General features: G+C 41.3%; 1 protein-coding gene across 11 annotated transcripts in view; it reads left to right on the forward strand.

Moving 5' to 3' along the window:
* The window catches only part of tmem245 (transmembrane protein 245), a 181,043-nt gene that overhangs the window by 68,588 nt on the left and 89,383 nt on the right, over positions 1 to 23,072 (forward strand). For 9 of the 11 annotated variants that reach the window (XR_015078412.1, XM_085988173.1, XM_085988172.1 and 6 more), the window contains 3 exons: positions 4,152 to 4,361; positions 6,770 to 6,939; positions 18,146 to 18,250. Coding sequence is in view for 9 of the 11 variants with exons in the window: in XM_085988173.1 (XP_085844299.1) it covers positions 4,152 to 4,361; positions 6,770 to 6,939; positions 18,146 to 18,250 (485 nt within the window). In the remaining 2 variants the exon portion in view is untranslated. The remainder of the gene's footprint in view (positions 1 to 4,151; positions 4,362 to 6,769; positions 6,940 to 18,145; positions 18,251 to 23,072) is intronic. The other 2 variants (XR_015078413.1, XM_085988170.1) reach the window with 1 other exon arrangement.

Below are 23,072 nucleotides of genomic sequence, written 5' to 3' on the forward strand. Positions count from 1 at the left end.
CCAATTTCCTCTCCAGCCCCGAGGAGATGTCCTTAACCCTTGCACTGGGCAGGCAACACAGCCTTTGGGACTCGCGCTCTCTACTGCAGAGAACAGTATCTATCCTCCTAACTATACTGTCTCCTACCACTAAGACATTCCTTTTTACACCCCCCCCCCCCCCCCCAACCCCACTTGAATGGCCCACTGTACCACGGTGTCTTGAATGGCCCATTGTACCATGGTGTCATGGTCAGTTTGCTCATCCTCCCTGCAGTCCCTGTTCTCATCCACACAGGTTGCAAGAACCTTGTAACTGTTGGACAAGTGCAAGGGCTGAGGCTCCTCCAGTGCTACCTCCTGGAACCCCATACCTGCCTCACTCACAGTCACACACACTCCTGTCCCTGACCACGGGCCAAATCTGAAGTATTTAACCTAAGGGGTGTGACTGCCTCCTGGAACCAAGTATCCAGGTAACTTACTCCCTCCCTGATGTATCACAATGTCTGCAGCTCAGACTCCAGCTCACCAACTTTGAGCTGAAGTTCCTCGAGCTGCAGATACTTACTGCAGATGTGGTCGCCCTGGATCACACTGGTGTCCACCAGCTCCCGCATGCTACAGCTGCAACACATCACCTGCCTTGCCATCTCTATTATATTTTATTTAATTAATTACATCTAGCAATCAATTGTTTATTTATAGTTTTAAATAAATCCAGGTAAACTAGGTAATGACCTTTGTTTAATTTATTAAAATAAGTTTAGTTAGTTATAAATTTAGCTATATGTTATAGGTCTTTACCGTCAGTCCTAAGAGAAAAGAAATACTCACCACCAATCACTTACCTGTGACATCACACATTGATTTTTTTTTGTTATTGAATTGGAGCCTCGCTGTTCCTTCCCCGCTGGCTCTGCTCTCTGGCCTCCTCTCGCCGTGCTCTTTATTTTGCTCCTGCTGCCGCTCCAGTTCTGCCCAGTTCCGCTGGCTCTGTTTTTGGCCCCTAAACGGTAGTTGTAATGTAGGGCAGAGTATAAATCAGGAAATTAGAGTTGCATGTAACGTAGGTAATACAGTAATCATGGGGGACTTTAATCTACATATAGACTGGGCAAACCAAATTTGCAGTAATAGTGAGGAGGACGAATTCATGGAATGCATGCAAGATAGTTTTCTAGATTAGTATGTTGAGGAACCAACTAGGGAACAGGCTATTTTAGATCTAGTATTGTGCAATGCGAAAGGGTTAATTAATAACCTTGTAGTAAAGGGGCCTTTAGGGAAGAGTGACCATAATATGATAGAAATTTATATTGAGTTTGAAAGTGATTTTAGTTAAATCTGAAACTAGGGTCTTCAACCTAAACAAAGCAAACTACAGGAAACCCTCTATTATCTGGCACCAACGGGACCGGCATGGTGCCGGTTTATCAAAAAGTCCGGATTACAGAGAGGTATAGTTTCAAAGGTACGAGAGCTCCGTACACAGCAACAAATCCAGGCTTCCCTGTTGCTTAGCAACATGTGCAGGAACTCCGGCCACAGACCAAGCGTCCCTGTTGCTTAGCAACAAGTGCACGAACCCCAGTTACACAGCCACAGATCCAGGAACTGCCACTAATATGAAGTAAAACTTACCTGAGCCTACTCCTGAATTTTGCCGGTTAACAGAGATTTCCGGTTATTTAGGTGCCGGTTAAAAGAGAGTTTCCTGTATGTAGGTATGAGGGGCGAGTTGGCTAAGGTAGATTGGGAAACTACATTAAAAGGTATGATGGTAGACAACCAATGGCTAGCATTTAAAGAATTAATACCTAATTTACAACAATTATACATTCCTTTTAAGGCACACAAACCCCACAGGAAAAGTGGTCCAACCATGGCGAACAAGAGAAGTTAAAGATAGTATTAGATCACAGGAAGAGGCTTATAACGTTGCCAAAAAGAGTAGTAAGCCTGAGGATTTTAGAATTCGGCAAAAGAAATTGATGAAGAAAGGGAAAATAGAATGAGAGTAAACTAGCGAGAGACATAAAAATAGACTGTTAAAGCTTCTATAGATATCTAAAAAGGAAAAGTAAATGTGGGTCCCTTACAGGCTGAGACAGGAGAAGTTATACTGGGGAATAAGGAAATGGCAGAGAAATTAAACAAATACTTTGTGTCCGCCTTCGCAGAAGAAGACGCAAAAAACTTCCCAGAAATAATGGAGAACCAAGTGTCTAGCAAGATTAGTATTAGTAAAAAAAAAGCACTGGAGAAATTAATGGGACTGAAGCCGATAAATCCCCTGGACCTGATGCCCTACATCCTAGGGTTTTGAAAGAGATGGCTATAGAGATAGTGGATCCATTGGTTGTCATTTTCCAAAATTCCATATTTTTAGAACAGTTCCTGCAGATTGGAAGGTAGGATATGTAACCTCACTATTTAAGAAAGGAGGGAGAGAGAAAAGGGGGAACTACAGACCAGTTAGTCTTACATCAGTAGTAGGGAAAATGCTCGAACCTATTATTAAGGACATGGTAACAGGGCACTTAGAAAATAATAATAGGATTGGGCAGAGTCAACACGGATTTATGAAAGTTTGACTAATCTGTTTAGAGTTTTCTGAGGTTGTAACTAGCAATATATAAGGGGGAACCAGTGGATGTGGTGTATTTGGATTTTCAGAAGGCATTAGATAATGTGCCACACAAGAGATTATTAAACAAAATTAGGGCTCATGGGATTGGGGGTAATATTACTAGCATGGATTGAGGATTGGTTAACGGACAGAAAATAGAGAGTAGGAATAAACGGGTCATTTTTGGGGTGGCAGGCTGTAACTAGTGGGGTACCGCAAGGATCGGTGCTTGGGCCTCAGCTATTCACAATCTACATCAATGATTTGGATGAGGGGACCAAATGTAATATATCTGAGTTTGCTGATGATACAAAGCTGGGTGGGAATGTAAGTTGTGAGGAGGATGCAAGGAGGCTTCAAGGGGATACAGACAGGCTAAGTGAGTGGGCAAGAACATGGCAAATGGAATATAATGTGGAGAAATGTGAAGTTATCCACTTTGGTAGGAAAAATAGAAAAGCAGAGTTTTTTAATTGGTGAGAGATTGGGAAATGTTGGTGTTCAGAGGGACCTGGGTGTCCTTGTACATGAATCGCTGAAAGTTAACATGCAGGTACGGCATGCAATTTGGAAAGCAAATGGTATGTTGGCCTTTATTACAAGAGGATTTGAGTTTAAGAGTAAAGACATCTTACTTTGCAATTATATAGGGCCCTGGTGAGACCACACCTGGAGTATTGTGTACAGTTTTGGCCTCCTTACCTGAGGAAGAATATACTTGCCATAGAGGGAGTGCAACGAAGGTTCACCAGACTGGTTCCTGGGATGGGGAGATTGTCCTACGAGGAGAGATTGAGTAGACTAGGCCTATATTTTCTAGAGTTTAGAAGAATGAGAGGTGATCTCATTGAAACATACAAAATTCTTATAGGGCTTGACAGGGTAGATGCAGGGAGGATGTTTCCCCTGGCGGGGATCTAGAACCAGAGGTCACAGTCTCAGAATACGGGGTCGGCCATTTAGGACTGAGGTGAGGAGAAATTTCTTCACTTAGATGGTGGTGAATCTTTGGAATTCTCTTCCCCTGAGGGCTGTGGAGGCTCAGTCATTGAGTATGTTCAAGCCAGAGAGCGATAGATTTTTGAATATTAAGGGAATCGGATATGGGGACAGTGCAAGAAAGTTAAGATGAGGTGGAAGATCAGCCATAATCTTACTAAATGGCAGAGCAAGCTCGAAGGGCCAAAAGGCCGACTCCTGCTCCTATTTCTTATGTTCTTATAAATGGGTTTGAGTCACCATCCGATGCGTTTATGGAGAGACGGAGTAATGGAATAGTTCAGGAGATGGGTAGGTGGGTTGATCTATGAAAGAGGGATATACTTGATGGAGTCCAATAGCCTTTTTTCTATTCCTAAAAAATCTTATGTTCTGAAGGTGAGCAATCCATCTTTTTGTTAGCTGAAATTTGGCAGTTTTCTTTTGGAGCCACTCTGTGGACCAGACTTAATAGTATGGACATGCCCACTTCATTTTATAGACATTTGGAATGTTCCCATTGCTTATTTAAATGTGTAGTAATGTATTTTTTTCTCATTAGGATCTGTTGAAACTAGAGACTTCAGTTCTTCCTCCTCCTCGTCATCCTCCTCATACACTCCATTAGGAATACCAAGACCTGAAGTAGTATCTTTTACAAAGAAGAAGAAAACAAGTGACATCTATTTTGTGATGCTTGTCTGGGCTATTGCTATTGTGCAGATCTGGCTGAATCTTTGGATAGTGGAGTTGCTCCCAGTACCAGTGGCTGGTAATTTGTTTAATCCTGTGACAACCCTATTTCCCCACCCCCCCTCCACAATTTCTCTGACTCTGGCCTTCTGTGCATCCCACCTCCCAGCACCCCACCATTGGTGACTGTGCCTTTGGTCCTCTAGGCCCTTACATTCTGGAATTCCCCCTCTAAATCCCTCCATCTCTCCTCCCTCTTGTCCTTTCAGACCCACCTTAGAAACCACCAGTTTGACCAAGCTCAAATATCTCCCCCTTTTTCTTGGCATCCATTTTTGTTTGATTAAGCCTCTGTGAAGTGTTTTTCTACATTAATGGTGCTGTATAAATGCAAATTGTTCTTGCGACAGGCCTTGTAATTAATTATTCAGTCTTTACAAATTGAAAAATCAGTTCAGAATTGATGGACAGCCAAATTGTAGAATTTGTCTGGGCCTGGCTCTGATAGATAAAGTGCCTAAAGCAGGCCTATAAATTGAATTCCATGGGCGTGTCACTTTTGTTATTTTCCAGGATCTCCTTCCAGCCTCCCCAGTGATGCATTCACTAGCTATTCAAGCCACCAATAATACTCTGAGGTAACCACTAGGAGATATTTGCGTGTGGCTCCCTGACATCTTTCCAGTCCTCTGCTTGGTACATCCCCTGAGCATCATGGTTGTTATTGGGAACTAAATAAAGGCATTCCACCACTCAGGGTTACTATGCTTTGGTATGCCAACTCATTGGCAGCACTGTCTTAAGTAATACATATGCAGTTTTCCTGATGGCACAGCGCATTTAGGCAGTGAGTAGCTGAGCCTTACAGACCTGGAAGGCCTCCGGTTCGATCCCTTTTCTCTGCTGAGTTAGCTGATCTCAGCCAGAGTGGCATGAGCGGCTGATGGGTTAGTGAGGGGAAAATTCCTCAAGTGCCTATTCCTGATCATTATCCAGCAATTGCTATTGGAAATGTGCATATGTGGATGTTGGGTGAGGGCAAGGTTGAGTTTGGCTATGATTCTTCCCACAGTGTGCTGACTACTTTGCCAAGCCTCATACATGATTGACAGCCACTTGGGTGAGGTATCGGCAGGTGGCCAATGCCCATACAAAAGAAAGAACTTGCATCTATACAGTCCTGTTTGTGTCCTCACAACATCCCACAATGCTTCATGGTCTAAGAATTACTTTTGAAAGGTTGTGTCACTGTTATGTAAGCAAACATGGCAGTCCCTGAAACAGTATTGAAATAAATAACCAGTTATGGGGGTTATTTTGGTTAAAGGATGAAAACCAAAGGTGCTAAATGGGTGCAGTGCTAATAAGACTAGCTTGTTTGACAGTCTGGATTTAGTTTTGGCCCTAATTGCTGATTATCATAATTTGAACTTGCTTGGAGGTGCTAACCCAGAAACTTGCAGGTTTAGCATTCAGGTGCTGATTAGATGCAGTTTTCGTGGAGCAGTACATGTTGGATCCTCGCACCCACTTCCACTGAAGGTGTGGAGTGCGCTGGCTAACACACAGTGGCACGTTGCAGGTTGGCTCAGGGACCGAGGGAGAGGGCGCATAGGTTCTTGGATGCAGTCCTGGTGGAGGCCATTGCCACTGATTCATCCTGCGCCCCGACCACTGTTTCAGGTTGAGCTAGACTATTTGCTATTTGACCCCCGAGCTGAGCTTCCAACCCTCTATCCTTTGCAACACAAAGACCGCCTACTTCCACCTCTGGAACACTGACCGTCTCTGCCCCATCTGCTAAAACGCTCATCCATGCCTTTTGTCACCTTCAGACTCAGTTATTCAAGTGTTCCTCAAGTAGGCCTCCCACCCTTCACCCACCATAAACTTCAGCTCATCCAAAACTTTGCTTCACATATCCCATCCTGCACCAAATCTCACTCGCCCATCACCCAATGCCTCAAATTTAAAATTGCTATCCTTGTGCTTAAATCCTTTCATGGGCTCCCTATGTCTGTAACCTGTAGTCCTGCAACCCTCCGAGAACTCTGTCGCACTCCTACTCTGACCTCTGTGCAGCCCCCCTCCCTTCACCCAGCATTGGTGCCTGTGCCTTCCCAGCTAAGCTCTCTGCTCTGAATTCCCTCCTGAAACCTCTGGTACTCACCCTCCCTCTCTAAAAGTCACCTCTTTGACCAAGCCTTTAGTCACCCCTCTAATAATTTCTTCTTGGCTCGGGATTTATTTTTGTCTGATTACGCACCTGTGAAGTGTCCTTGGATGTTTTTCTACGTTAAAACATGCTACAGAAATGCAAGTTGTTGTTTAGATGCAATACAGCTACTGTTCCATTTGAAATGGAAAATCCATAACTAAATTAGACCAGTTAAGCAACATAGAAATAAATTGTCATTGCTGAATATGTTTTTGGCTGTTTACTGTTATATTTTTATGAAGTATTCTTGATCCTTTTTTTGGTAACAGCTTGGGGTCTTAAAAAATTGGTCCTTCGTTTTGGATTAATGAACTTTGCAGAGAGACATATTAGTAGCTATTGGAAGATTCTGTCAAGCTTTGTTAAAGAAAGACAGGATGCTCTGGCTCCAGGACCAATTCGAGGACTTGGAAGAATCATTGTAAAAGCTGACAACAAGGTATGTTTTGTAGATCATAACCTTCTAACTAGACTGTTTTAGAATGTCCCCCCTCCTTTCTTTTCCTGACTGACAGGACAGGGAGAATTCTTCTGTTGCTGCTGTTGAGCAAACTGCTTGGAGAGGCACAAGTAGAAATTGATATTCTGTTTATTAAATGTTAATTGAAAAATAAAACTATTTTCTCAGACAGCTGTCAGTTAGTTTTTAGCTTAATTCTCCAAAATCTACTTTCTTGTATCCTGCAAAATGAATCCTGTTGCATTGAAGCAAACAGGATGGTATATGGTTCATATTGCTCAAGCCAAAAGGTCTTCACATATTCAAAGGAAGAATAATAATACTCATTAATGACCTCTGATTAAATATTTGCCTCTGATTTCTTTTTCCAACTTGCCCAAAATCTCTACTGAGGGACACAGAATTTGTTGAGTCGATTTATCAGTTCGCTAGATATTCTTCTGCAATTGTGCAGTCTAAGTTTAATGCTTGTAAATATATTAAATATTTAGATTTATTTTTATTGGCTCTGTAATATTAACCAGAACATTCAAGAGTATAAAAACAGAAAATACTCTGCATTCAGCTGGCTGGTCCCAAAAACTAATGCCCTTCTGTCACCCACTGCCTCAAAGATCCATCCAGTTCTCTCAAATCTTTCCACACTCCATGGGCAGCCCATTCCACATGTTCACCACTCTATAAAGTAAAGTAGTTAAATTTAAACTAACTGTGCACCTTCCCTCTTACAAACTTGTGCCCAGTCCCCTGGTACTAGGTTTATAGAAATCTCAAAATATCATCTAGATTCAATTTACCTATTCCCTTAAGAAACCTGAATACTGTAACATCTTCGCTGAGCCTCCTTTGCTCTAAGGTAAACAATCTTTTGATCTTTAATCTCTACACATAGCTTAAATGCCTTAGCTAAGTGTCTCGTTGGTTGCTCTTTTCTGTGCTGCTTCCTACACGTGGATATCCTTACTGTAGTACGCCACCCAATATTCTACATCGTCCACATGTGGCTGAACCTGTACCTTGTACAGACTCATCACCTGTGGGATTTGTGCTCTTACTGCTAACTGCCATTTTTCCTGAATCCTTCTGCTGTTTTGTGACCTGTAACCTAGAGCCATTTTGCGCTTATTACCTTTGTTTTCCCTTCCCTAGTCCAATTATCTCACATTTATCCACATTAAATGGCATTTGCTACTCATCAGTCACTTTCCCAATCTATGCAGTTTCCTTTATATTTTCTTTGCTTATGCTCTATTGTTTCAAAACCCACTTCCCTGATATTTAGTGTCTTCTGCAAACCAAGACTCCTTGGTTTCTGTCTCTGTTCCCAAATCATTTAATTAATCATTAACAGTAATGGCACCCTGCTAATGATGGTTGATGCAGCTCCATTCACAGCGACTCATTGGTTTAACCACTTTTCAATGCATCTCAGAAGCTTGCCTTCTATTCCATGTCTTCCTGCTTTGTGGCCAGTTGCTTATGTGGCATGGTATCAAAAGCCTTACTGAAATCTAAATGCATCACGTGACAGAATTTCCATTGTCAAAAAGGTGTGCCATTTTCTTGAGCTCTAGTAAATTGGTTAGGCCAAATCTGCCTCCCATAACTTCCTCATCATGTCATACTGATGACGTATGTTAAGTGTGGCATGCTTGAGAGGAACCGGTGACTTTGGACCTCTGGTACCAAAAGCTTTCCACCACTGGGGGTTTCCTTGCCTCTTGTCTGGGTCTGTTATAGACTAATTGATAGAGACTGATTGACATGATTAGTCAACAGCTCCATCATCACTATCGTGACTGCCAGGATGGTGGAAGGCGAACTACATGGACCTTGGTTTACCATGTAGCAATTCCTGTGTTCCTATCTAGGTATTTCATACTTCATGTGTGAAATGCCTTCTAATACTTTACACATAATGGATATTAGGCTCACTGGTCTGTAGTTTCCCCGGGTTGTCCCTATGTTCCATTTTAGTTTGATGTGTTAGCTGTTTTCCAATCCTCTGGCACTACTCTCTTTAATCATTCCCTTAAAAAGTAGAAGTAGCTTTGGTGCAGGTCGAATAGGTAACATTTTCCATCAGCTTTTGACCTAAACTGCCTTTATTACTTTTCATAATGTGAATTTTTTTCTTCGGTAACTCCAATTTATTGTTGTCTTCTTCCAAAAGCTGTGGCATTGGCTTAATAAGCAGGTAACTCGCAGGTTGCTGTTTCAGATCCAACACTTGCTGCTTCAATTTGTGCGCTCATTGATTTAAGCATGGATTGTGCAGTTTTCAAAATTTCTTGGACTTAAATAATTTTTCATTCTTTGCAACAAGATTTCTGAATATATTTCAAAAAATTGTCTTGATTTAAGCTGTGGGAGGTCAGATTTAAATGTATGTATTTCCATAAAAAGAATTGAGGCTGGTAACATTAATTTTAAGGCAGAATATTAATGCCCTGAATTATTTCAAGACTTTGTTGGCTGGTACACTTGTGTTCATGTATCTATCCTATTCTTGTAATTAATCATTTAAAATATTCTGCTTGTGATTCTGTCAAGCCTCCAATATTCTATGTTCGGTATTTATTGGAAATGTTTAACAGATGTATTCTACAGCACTTTTAAGAGAATTTTTTTTACTTAAATCACTTTCTGTTAGATTAAAGGGCCTATTGCTTCCAAGAAAGGCATATATTAACACAACTAATTGCAACCCATTAACCGTTAGCTGCAGACTTGCTATAAATTCATCAAGTCTCGCTGTAGTGTAGCTGAAATACTGTTCTAGTTTATCAGCTGCCTACACATTTGAACCTAATCCTGAGTTGGTGACTTCGTTGAAAGGGACTAACAGTTGTCTAGCTAGGCAAATGGGTTTGATCTTCTACAGCTTATGGCAATTTTGATTTGATTTTCTGCTTGCATTGCTGAAGTGCATGAATGTTCTACCTTTTTGGACTGTTAGTTGTTCACATTTGTTCCTTGCATTCTAGCAGCCTAAAATGGTGTTGGTTTGGTTTGTTCACATGATACTGGGACTGAATGGACATGAAGAAACTTGTGCTATTTGAGGAGCCATTAAAACTGTTGATTACAGTTGCTTGTGAAAAATATATTATAAATTTATATACCATGTAAGGTGATACCTTATTTTGCCGTGCATTCAGGGCACCTCGCTAGTACAATTATTTATGTACGTTATAACACGCATTGCCTCACTGTTATGTACCTGATCTGGATGTGGGATAGAAGGAAATTTGTTGTGCATAGCATGACTGTTTCAAATTTTCTATTTTTTTTAAAAAAAGTCTCAATGAACAAAGGTGACTTGGAACTAATCTTGAAAATTGAAGAGGATCCTTCAATATGAGGATTAAATTTAGTTTAAGGTTCCTAGATAACTAGTGACCATGTTATCAACGGTAAAATGTTTTCAGATAGACAGTAATCCTCTTTTTTTTTTTTCTTTTATCTTCCCCCTCCCACCAGAGCTGAAACAACTGCATAAATATAGTTGTATTTTAAAAGCTTGAATTGAAGTGAACAGAAAATAAAATAGTCCACTATTATTTTCTTTACTAACTGGAGAGGTACTTTTTTATTTCTATATCAGCTTCTCCCAATTTCCCCATCCCATAATTTGTTGAATTTATCTTGGGGCAGGTGTGGCAACTGATGCAATAGTTGATTTGTTTGTCACTGTGCTGCCTTCTGTCAGGGAAATTAAGTTAGGAAGCAGTATGATAGAAATTGCAGCCACAGATCCATGTTGAGCAGAGAACAATTTTATATTTGAGTTTTTAAATGTATCCAGAAAATCCTCCTTTAACACCATGGATGCTTTCCATAAAGCAATTGTTGGTAGCAGTTACAAAAAAAATGCTCTAGCGATGGGTATGCTGTGGAGCAGATTCTTACATGAATAATGTGTAATTTAGCAATGTTACATTGTGTTAATACCTTCATAATATGGAAGGTACAAGGTAGGGATATGGAGCAAAGGCAGGCAAATAGAGCTGAGCTACAGATCAGCCGTGATTTAATTAAATGCCAGAACAGGCTTGAGGGATTGAATGGTCGTCTCCTGTTCCTATGCTCCTACTCCCACTAGTAGCACGTTATCAATAGAAATCTTGTGCCCAGGACCAGACTCTCTCTCTGGGTTCCGAAAACTACCTTTGAAGGGAGTGGAAAACTTCTACCTCCTTCCTAATGGCCATCCAACAAGCCCAATAGGGATCAGTTGCACAATGCTAAATTTAAAAAAAGGAGAAATGGCACCCATAGCCCATTGGTCTCTGCTTAAGTAGTAACCTTCATTGAACATAAAACTACCTATGATGGGAGCCAGTGTATATAGCTGTAAAATACACAAAGATCAAAATTCAATTTGAACCATTTGGCAATAGTTACGTAATTTGATACAATACCCAATTCCAGGCTACCTAATGTCAGAAATTCACTGAGGCAAGCCTTTTCGTTTGTAATGATGTAGGCAGTATATTGTAGATGTTTACTGAAATAATTTGATTTTGGGGGTAGGAGAAATGAAAAACTTGTTATATATAAGAATGAATGTATTGCGGACTACTAATCAAAAAGCTAATTTTCTTGTTTGAAGAGCTGCATGCCTAACCATGCATTTTTATCACTGACAGACGGGTGTGAGGTTTCAATTTTGTTTGAGGAAACCCTTGCTTTGTTATGATGAGAAGGCTTAACAGCATTTTAATTGGCGGAGGTCTTGATGGCACACATCTTAGGGTATTGAAGGAAGTCGGACAGGAGGTAGCAGAGACTTGGACTATCATTTTTTTAAATTCTTGGATATACAAATCTGCCATGGGAGTGAAGGTAGCCAATGTAACACCTTTGTTCAAGCAGGGAAAAGAGGATAAAATGGGTAACTATAAACCAGTTAATCTACGATATGGGCAATCTTTTAGAATCTGTAATTTGAGATTAAAGTACTAAGAGTTTAGAGATGCTTGAGGTAATCAAAGACAGCAATGTGAATTTATTACGGGTAAATCATGTTTGATAAATTTGAATTTTTTAAAGTGGACAAGGATAGATAACAAGAATGCAGTAAATGTGATGTCTATAGAATTTCAGAAGATGTTTCACAGGAAGTTTGTTATTTTTTTTTTTAAGTGTGTACGGTATAAGAGGAAATGTAGCAGCATGGATAGAGAGTTGGTTGGAGGACTGGAAACAATGGGTTAGGGTTAACGTTTATTGCTTGGATTAAAGAAGGGGTGGAAGTGGTGTATCCCAGGGCAGTGTTAAGGACTTGTTGGGAGCATAATATTGAAATTTGTTGATGGCACAAAAAGTAGGTGATTTGGTAAGTAGCAAGGATAACTAAAAGATTTCAGGAAAATGTAGATAGGCTAACAGAATGGGCAGACAGATGGCATATGTAATTTAATGTGAACAAGTGTGAGGTAGTGCAGTTTGGGAAGAAAACCAAAGAGTGGAACTATAAACTGAGTGGAAAATTGCTGAAGGGTAGAGAGGAAGAAGGACACTTAGAGGTTCAAATACATAATTCCTTGAAAGTGAGAGTGCAGGTCAAAGCCATAAAATAGGTTAGTAGTATTTTGGGTTTTATAAATAGGGATATAGAGTACAAGGTAAAGTTTAGGCCACGGTTAGAGTACTGTGTCCAGTCTTGGACATCCCATTCTAGAAAAGACATTAAAACAGTAGATGGTGTACAGCATAGATTCATCAGGATGATACCAGGAATGAGAGGAGAAACTTAAAAAACAGGGACTATTTCTACTGGAGCACAGAAGGCTAAGAGGAGATTGAAGAGGATTTTAAAAATTTGAAGGGTTTTGATAGTGAAAAAGGAAATACTATTTTAAAAGTTTATAATTGTCAGCAAGGAACAGGTTAGGAGAAATTTGTTTACACAGAGATGTTGGAGCATGGAATTCCTTGTGACATGAAGTAGTTGAGGCATAGACCATTGCTGCTTTTCAGAGAAAAGTAGATAAATATTTGAAACGGGAAGATACAGTGATGTGGACGGAGAGCATGGCAATGGGATTCGTTTGGAACGTTCTGACAAAGAGCTAGCACTCGCAGAATGTGACAAATGACCTCTTTCTTTGCTATAGACATCTATTGTTATATGAAGGGGAGAGGAATATCACAGTGCTACCATTAATGGTATCAAAGAACATTTGAAGAATACTTGGTGGCTGCCCACAGGAATTTCTGCAAATATAGGAGCACATGAGGCAGAATAGGGCAAGCAATTGCATTACATTGTGGATGATGCATTTATATTGCAGAACTGCTTGAAGAAATGGTCCTGGGGTTGCTGATAACAAACAATCTGTCCTGTTTGCATTGGAGAGCAGATTTCCTGACGCCAAAGCAATAGACAAAAATATATGCATACGCAGTCTTTATAACCCAGTCTTGATATTGCAGTACTATCTCCCAGAGGAAATGCTGTAATATAATTGAGGCAGAAAACATGTATTACATTCCCTGTCTCGGGGATTAAAAGGCCACTGTCAGCAAACTTAAATGGCCACTGCAACTTGTGGCTGGGAGGCTAGTGTGTTCAAGTTGCAGGTGCCAGCATAAGCCAAAATTGTGATTTTATTTTTTTGGCAGCCAGAGCCTTCTGAGGCAGGGTCAATATTGTTACCAGGGGTGGAGACATAAAAGTTACAACACAAAAACAGGCCATTCGGCCTAACCAGTCTCTTATCAACGTTTACCCTCCACACAAACTAGTGCTAATCACGTTTGCCTGCTCTGTTCCCATATCCCTTCAGCCCCTTTTTCTTCATCCTCCTATCTTGTCTAATCTGATCTTGAATGTTGGCATAATTTGAACCTCAACCACTAACTGAAGCTGCTTTTGGTAGTGCATTTAAGTTGGTGCTATTAAGCTGTCATATGACTATCCAATACAATGACTTTAGAGCCTATGTAAGTGTTTAGAAATACTCTTTTCAGATTATAGTTTAGGTACCCACAGAATTTTACTGCTGCTGTGCTCAGGTTAACAATAGTAGCATTTTCTTACTGAATACTGTGTGCGCATTGAGTGTGTAACAGTCGACTGTTAAATTTCATTAGTAAATATCACTTTTGTGTTCAGGTTACATCATCAGGCCCACTCATTTAAATGTGATATCAGATCAGGACCTGTGTCTGATCCTCTTAATATCTTACAAACAGGATGTAACGTAGAAAAGAAGTTTCCACTTGTGGGGGAGACCACAACTAGGAACCATAAATATAAGATAGTCACCAATAAATCCAATAGGGAATTCAGAAGAAACCTCTACTCAGAGTGGTGAGAATGTGGAACTCGCTACCACATGGAGTAGTTAAAGCAAATAGCACAGATGCATTGACGTGGAAGCTAGATAAGCACATGAGGGGGGAAAGGAATAGAAGGATATGCTAATAGGTTTAGAGGAAATGGAGTGGGAGGAGGCTCATGTGGAGCTTAATACTGGCACAGACCAGTTGGGTTGAATGGCCTGTTTTTATTTATATATATTTAATTTTATTTGACCAATTTACAAAATTCCTGAAGTACAACATTGAATTAAAATATGGGGGGAATTGTAACACCCAAGAACTGGTAAGTTGTAGATGGGTGGGAAGTTAAAATAATTGAGTTTTCAATTGCGGTGACAACCCGGCTCCAACGCATCCACTTCCAGGTTTAACGGAGGCGCGTTTGGATGCCTGCAAGAAACCTACTCACTAAAGTCGGGGCTTTAATTAATGCAGGTAGGTGGATACTTATTGCTGCCATTAACATCCTTAGGCGACGTTATGAGGTATTTTTATATTGAATTTAAATTAGGTTTAAATTTAACAGGTTTTCTGGGGGTCGGGAAACTGACCAGTGAAACGGAGGCGAGATTCAGCCGCTCTTCAGGTGGGTATTTTAATTTATGATTGCTCCATCTGAATGCAAGCTCACTTATTACAGCTGGCCTCAGTTCCATCGGGCAAACGTTTGGCAGAGTTCTTGTGTGAATACAACTTTTTCTAAACTTTGGAGGCTTTTAAACTGACCAGATCAGGATGGGAGACGCATTGAATGTGTTTGACAACACATCAGAAGAGGCAGATCATCACTAACCGCGGCAGCGATGACGTGCTGTGGTGGGATCAGCACGTGCACAGGAGAGGGGCGGAGGTCGCAGGAGGCACTACCCACATCAGAGTTTATGGAAAGAGGCTCAATTTCCTTGACCTCTCTGAAGAGCTAGTGCTTCCACAAGTTGAGGTTGTCATGTCAAACATCTGAATGGCCTCCTTCTCTGCTGTAAATTTCTATGATTCTATGCTCTGCAACCTCCTAGAAGAAGACCTGCGACATGCATTACCAGTGGCCTCTGGTCCCGCAGTCCGCTGCACATAAATGCATAAGGCAGCTGGTGGATGGATTGTTTGCCAGGGCTGGGAGTTATGTAAACTTCCCCTGTGATGACAATAGTCAGAATGAGCGGGCACTTTGATTCACCTCTCTGGCTGGATTCCCACAGGTACAGGGTGCCATCGACTGCACACACATGCCAATCCAAGCACCACCACAGCATCCAGGAGTTTTTATAAACCACAAGGGATATTAGTCTATCAATGCGCAGCCACTGTGCAACCACATGAAGAGCTTCATGCAGGTCTGTGCCAGATTCCCTGGGAGCTGTTATGATGCATTCATACTGCGGCAGTCCGACATTCCAGACCTTTTCGTTCCAGGAAGCAGACTTAAGGGCTGGCTCTTAGAAAACAAGGGATACCCCTTTCAAACTTGGCTCATGACACTTGTGAGGAACCCCACCAATGAGGCACAGGAGCGCTGCAAGGAGAGCCACATGACCACCAAGTGTGTCATCAAACAAGCCATTGGAATGTTGAAGATGCTCTTCAGGTGCCGAGATAGGTCTGGAGACTCCCTTCAGTACTCTCCAGCGAGGGGGTCCAGAATGATAGCGATGTACTGCGTCCTGCACAACATTGCGCAGCAGCGAGAATTGCAGGCGAAGGAGGATGAATTGGCTCATTACTTATCTTCGGATGGGGAGAACATAGAAGAGGATGATGAAGTTAGGGCACCCATCGCCAGACCAGCCGCTTACATTGCTGCCAGGGATGCCCTGAAGGCTCACCCAGTGTGAAACAACAAATGAAATACCACCACCAGGACCCCCAACCCCTTTGCACTGCACTACAGTCGTTCAACCACTAATCCACCCAAGAAAAGACTTGCATTTATATAGCACCTTTCACGACCACCGGACGTCCCAAATGGGTCCTATCATAAAGTGACATTCATCATGAAACAAGTGAAAGGGTGAGTTGGCGCACTACTGGGCAAGACGTGGAAGTGGTGCTAATCAATAAGTTTTGTGTGGCAGAAAAAATGAAACTTAACATTACATTTTGTCAAACACCAATGTGCATACCCTTGGTGAATTACAAATTCTTGAACTTGCGCTTCCTTCAGCTTCTACGTGGTGCATCCTGTGTGGCTTCAGCAGAGGTAGAGGCAGGCCGCTCAGATCTCTGTCCTGACTGCTGAGATGCTTTTGGCCTATGCCCTCTGGGTTTTGGAGTCCCACTGTGCCCCGCCAAAGACTGCTCCTGCTGCATCTGTGCAGGAACAGACTCGGTCATCGGGAAACGGCACCATGACGGGTACTGGTTGGGAGTTGGAGGGGGGGAGCAGAGGCTCAATGAGTGAGAAGTGGGAGTGCTTTGAATGGAGTTCCCACTTCCATGCCCCCTTTCGCCATCATCCCCTCCTGGGCCAGCGCCACAATACTCCTACCACTCTGCTGCAGACCAACTTGGTGGAGCTCAGTGACGCATTGTAAGGCCATGGACACAGTATGTGTTATCCTGTTTAAGGCGGCAGACAGCTCCTGCAAGGAATGGCTGGACTGAACAGTCATTCGATTCAACTTGCATCTAAAGTGCTAACTTGCTATAAGTGACTGTTTGATAATCCATTAAAAGGGTGTAACATCAGCTGCTTCATATTGAATATAGAATCTGCCGGGACCACTCTGGTTCATCTAATAGCTAAACTCAATCCTATTTAGAGACTGCAACTGTTGGGCACAAACCCATTTTAACTGGTGCAAGAGCAGTGAAAGACAGAGGATGAGGATTCCCTCTGGGGGACAGATTTCATCTGTGCACTATTTATCATCAGTGGCTTTATCAAAGAATGGATTGTTAATTTCCTGGTTGCATCAGCCACCATGCATAGCGGGCAAATTTCGTTGACACCAACGTGCCCGCTACAAACGGTGAGGACTGTACTAACAAAAAACAATAACAAAATGCTAGATACACTCCGTAAACAGGTCAGTTAGAGGAAACAGAGGAGTTGTTGTTTCAGATGTGGAGCCTTTGTCAAAACTAATATGCACTGATACTATAACTGTACTTCTGGATATTAAAACACCCAAATTATGACACACAACTTTTCTTGTGACCAACCTGAAGCTTTATAGTTGGTTGATGCTTGAGAAATAGACAAATTTGAGGCAGGTTGTTGGGTGGTCTTTAAAGAGCTGTGAGCTATATCTAACCTTCATTACATCTTTTCTGGGAGTATAGAAGGTGAAATTGAATGCAAAAACGAATTTTAATTCCTTTTCAGTATTAAAATCAAGTGTGATTTGAATTACATTTGTACACCATCTAGAGGGAAATGTACTGAAATATTCACTTCGAGGGAAATGTACTGAAATATTCACTTCGAGGGAAATGTACTGAAATATTCACTTCGAGGGAAATGTACCGAAATATTCACTTCGAGGGAAATGTACTGAAATATTCACTTCAGAGTTTTTGGTTTTGTTTTCACTGATCATATTTCCTCAAGATTATGATTACAATCAAACTTCATTGCAACAAATGCCAAAGGACCAGCAAAGCAGCTCTCATTAGGGGTGATCAAAGATCTGCTCTTTCTCTGATTATGGTGCACTTCTGACAGCTAGGAGGAAAAAGCTGATTATAATGGGTTTTGATTGAAAGATTTATGATAATAGGTGTTCTTGTGTATGTAAATAATTAGCGTCTATAGCACAAGTTTCTGCGTGTTTTTATAAGACATGTATTTAAATTCTGTCTCAAGTGATACATTTACCATTTATGAAATTGATGTTTTGCTTTTTTTCTGCAGATTATTTTTTATCTGGAGAAATCATTGGATAAATTAATCAGCATTTTTATCATCTTTTTATTGGTTATGGGAACATTACTGCTGGCTCTACTCCTTACTGCAAAGGTACAGTTTTACGCAGTTAGGGAAAGAATAATAAGGGAAACTGCATATCCTCTAGATAGAGGGTATGCTGAATGTATTTCTCCCTTTAATGCATTTAAGTATATATAAGCTTTTCCATCTTGCCTTAAGTTTTTTTAAACTTCACACTGACCAGTTTATCTGTAGTGCTGGAAATCCAGTACCTTCACCAGTATATGTCTAGACATTTAAATATTTAGTTGGCCAGCTTGCATCCAGAATTTTTATTCGCATTCTGATTCCTATCTTCTTCTTGTCATTGAAAATGCAAGTTATTATCTATTATGTGAAACTTCCTGTAGTACCTAACTATTTTTGACTGGTTGAACACTCTATAATGAAATGAGAATCTGTTTGGAGTAGAAATGTTTAATTGTAAGAAGACATTGTTGTTTTGTTTTCTCCATGCTCCTATTGTTCTACTTGTTTTGTAATGTTCAGTTAGCCAATTAGTATGGTCATAAATTCTGAGGCCGCTTACTAAAGTGACATGGTTTGACGTCACATGGGGGATTTTATGAAGTGTGAACCTGGGCAGTAGTTGGATATCCTGCTTTGTGGGTGTAATTAATACTTTATCACCTTTTAAACCCTGTAACAATTATGCATCCTTTGTTAGTTCAGCTGTTATGTGCAGATTACACACTGACCTAAAAGTCGGAGCAGATCACTGGAGGATTAAAATTGGGAATAAAATGTGACTGCGTAAACATCGTCACAAATGTTGAGTCCAGATTCTCGGAAGACATTTTCAAAATTTTCTATGAGGGACCCACACTCATGTATTGACAACTAACGAGAGTTTTTTGAGGATGAAACGACCAGGGTAGATAAAGGGAAGCCAGTGGATGTAGTATATTTGGATTTCCAAAAGGCATTCGATAAGGTGCCACATAAAAGGTTACTACACAAGATAAGGACTCATGGTGTTGGGGGTAATATAGTAGCATGGATAGAGGCTTGGTTAATGGACAGAAAACAGAGAGTAGGGATAAACGGATCTTTTCAGGTTGGCAGGCTGTAACTAGTGGGGTGCCGCAAGGATCAGTGTTGGGTCCTCAGCTATTTACAGTAAACTTTTTTTTATCCGGCACCGACGGGACTGGCGTGTTGCCGGTTTATCAAAATTTCCGGATGACGGGAGAGGGTTATCTACCGAGGCTATTTTTAACAAAGAAAAATTTTAAAAAATCAAGAAATGTGCATTATACAGTAATTAGGTACTCACCTACAGAATGTTGTGTTAAATGGATGGTGGAAGATGCTTGATTAAGTACAGTACTTACTGCCAGTTGAGGGTAATCCGTAACTCTTTAATTACTTAACAGTAAAACAAAACTTTTAAACGACTGTACAGTATAAAGTACTGTGGTTGACTGTACGCGTATTCCAAGTCAACTGGTTCATCAGGAATATCCATGTCAGCTGGGTCATCGGGATCATGCACTTCAACAGATTCTTCAGGCACTTCCACTGCTTCAACTCTTTTGGAAGCTTTCCTAAACATGTCCCGGATGTCTGCTTGCTTAGTGGACTCTTGCCTTTTTTTGTAGAAAGGTGGAATGCAGAATATGGCGGTGCATAACTTCTTGGGCAGAATAGCAAGGATGCCTTTCACCAAATTTGAGGAATGAAGCAAAATCTTCTGCAGCTTTGGCCAAGAAATCATCAACTCTTCAGAAATCTCATCCTCTTCACTTTCCATCTCGCTTTCCTTTTCTTTCTTTGGATTCAAAACATTCTCAATTATTTCATCATCACTTAGCATATGCACAACAGCAACTTCTCTATCTGCATCAACCCGCTGCTCAATATCACTTTCACTGAGGTGACGTAGAGGGTTTGCTGGGCCTACATTTTTCACCATGCCAGCCATTTCCATTACTGTACTCCTCTTGGGACAAACATTGAACCCATGAAATTCCTCCTCTGAAGAAGAACCTTCAGCCAACATTACAGAAGGCCACAATTTGCACCAGGCTTGTCTCAAAGTGTGACCGTTCACCAAGTTCCAGGAACATGCAACATTAAAGATGGCATCTTTAAGATTGTATTCCTTCTGAAATGCGTGAATATTGTCATCGTGGCTTATCAGTTTACGTAGGAAGTCTTTCTTGTAACGACACTTAAGATTTTGGATAATGCCCTGGTCCATGGGTTGTATGAGAGAAGTTACATTTGGTGGCAAATAAGTGGTGAAAATATTTCCCGAAACCAACTCTGATTCATGCGGATGGGCTCTACAGTTATCGAGCAATAAAATGCATTTGCTATCTTCAGGTTTCCCTATGCAACGAAATGTTCCCTCACAGATGGAACAAAAATATGATGGAACCAATTCGAAAAGATTTCCTTATCCATCCAAGCATTTCTTTGAGCTTTGTACTCAACAGGTAAGTGCCTCACATTTTTAAATGCACGGGGATTTTTATACTTCCCAATGACACGAAGTTTAACCCGGTGTGATCCAGCAGCGTTCGCATGGTTACACGATCTTTATTTTTCTTGTAACCTGAAGCATTAGCCTCACTAACACCAGCAAGCGTTCATTCTGGCAAAAACCTCCAAAATAAGCCAGTTTCATCGGCATTGTATAGCTGTGCTGGCGACAAATCCTGTTGCTGCACAATCCGATTGAAATAATCGCAGTATTCTTCTGCGGCGTTGTGATCAGCTGATTTCTTCTCCCTGGAAATATTGAGTCGTCGTATCCCGTGCCATACCTTGAAGCACGTTGGCCATCCCTCGGAGAAAGCACACTTGTCAGTGAGCTCCATTTTGCATAGAAATCCTTCGCTTTTACGATTAGCATGTGTCTGGAAATCGGAACACCCTCTGAACGCTTAAGCGAAAACCACTCAAAGCACAGTATCCAGCTCTTCAAGCTTAGGCGTACGCTGTTTCTCTACACCCTTGGATGTCTCCGAGCTTGAATAAAACTTGAGCAGCTTATCCTTCTGTGATTTGATGTTGTAGATTGTTGACGAACCGATTTTGAATTCATTCATAATGTTGATACGCTTCTCTCCCCTTTCTAGTTGTTGGCATATGTCGATTTTCTGTTTTAAAGTTAACACCACTCTCTTTTGCTTGGACCAACTTTTGGGATTTCCATAATGCAATGCAATGACTACCAGCAGCGTGGGAGACACACAGTACCCCTGTAAAATGGTGGATCAGAAGAGACTACCGGCAGCGCGGGAGAGTCGGACTCCTGTTACAGGGGTTTTGAGGTGTTCTGACTCCCGACAGCGCCAAGAAGCCAAGTAGTGGCAATTTGGAGAACTGCCACCGCGGGAGACTCGGACTTGGCAACATTGCCGGTTATTGAGGTGTTGTTTTCGGAGCGAGAATTTTGCCGGTTAATAGAGAATTCCGGATATTTAGGTGCCGTTTAAACAAGAGTTTCCTGTACAATCTATATTAATGACCTAGATGAAGGGACCGAGTGTAATGTATCCAAGTTTGCTGATGATACAAAGCTAGGTGGAACAGTAAGCTGTGAGGAGAACACAGAATCTGCAAGGGGATATATAGATAGACTAAGTGAGTGGGCAGTAAGCTGGCAGATGGAGTATAATGTAGGGAAATGTGAGGTTATTCGCTTTGATAGGAAGAATAGAAAAACACTTTTTTAAATGGTGAGAAACTTTTAAATGTTGGTGTTCAGAGAGATTTGGGTGTCCTTGTGCAAGAAATACAGAAAGCTAGCATGCAAGCACAGCAAGCAATAAGGAAGGCAAATGGCATGTTGGCCTTTATTACAAGGGGGTTGGAGTATAAGAGTAAGGAAGTCTTGCTACAATGGTACAGGGCCTTGGTGAGACCACACCTGGAGTACTGTGCACAGTTTTGGTCTCCTTATCTAAGGAAGGATATACTTGCCTTGGAGGCGGTGCAATGAACGTTCACTAGATTGATTCCTGGGATGAGAGGCTGTCCTATGATGAGAGATTGTGTAGAATGGGCCTATACTCTCTGGAGTTTGGAAGAATGAGAGATGATCTCATTGAAACACACAAGATTCTGAAGGGGATTGTCAGGGTAGATGCTGAGAGGTTGTTTCCCCTTGTTGGAGTGTCTAGAAGTAGGGGGCATAGCCTCAGAATAAGGGGTAGGCCATTTAAGACTGTGATGAGGAATTTCTTCACTCAGAGGGTTGTGACTCTTTGGAATTCTCTGCCCCAGAGGGCTGTGGATACTGAGTCTTTGAGTATATTCAAGGCTGAGATAGACAGATTTTTGGACTCTGGTGGAATCATGGGATATGGAGATCGGGTGGGAAAGTGGAGTTGAGGTCGATGATCAGCCTTGATCTTATTGAATGGTGGAGCAGGCTCGAGGGGCTGTATGGCCTACCCCTGCTCCTATTTCTTATATTCTTATGATACTTTCAGGAACCCATTGTCCTAATTTTCAAAAGACTCTGTCAGATACCCAAATGAAAACCCTCAATCATTGCAGAAAATGTTTATTACTATTCAACAGTAAAAATAATGTACTAGTAAGTCAACAAAAACAAAATTCCTGACAGTGCGTACGTGTCCAGCCCCATACAGACACCTGATGACTGGAGACTCAGTTTGAAATGTCGTAAGGCAGCAATGCATTCTCCAGTGTAAGTCTGTTGATGCCCAAGCTTTCAGAAGAGAACAAATGCTTTTCTTCAAATACTGCATTCACCAAATTTCTACCAAGTGTGAATTTGCTGATGCGCTTTGCGATGAGAAAATGAATTAAAACCCTATCTATACTTGAAACAACTGGCTAATGCAAATCTAAAAGCTTTTTATTTAAAAATGAG

Source organism: Somniosus microcephalus, chromosome 5, assembly GCF_052327205.1.
Source record: "Somniosus microcephalus isolate GS21.2 chromosome 5, FLI_Smic_1.0, whole genome shotgun sequence".
In the NCBI taxonomy this organism is placed as follows: Eukaryota; Metazoa; Chordata; class Chondrichthyes; order Squaliformes; family Somniosidae; genus Somniosus; species Somniosus microcephalus.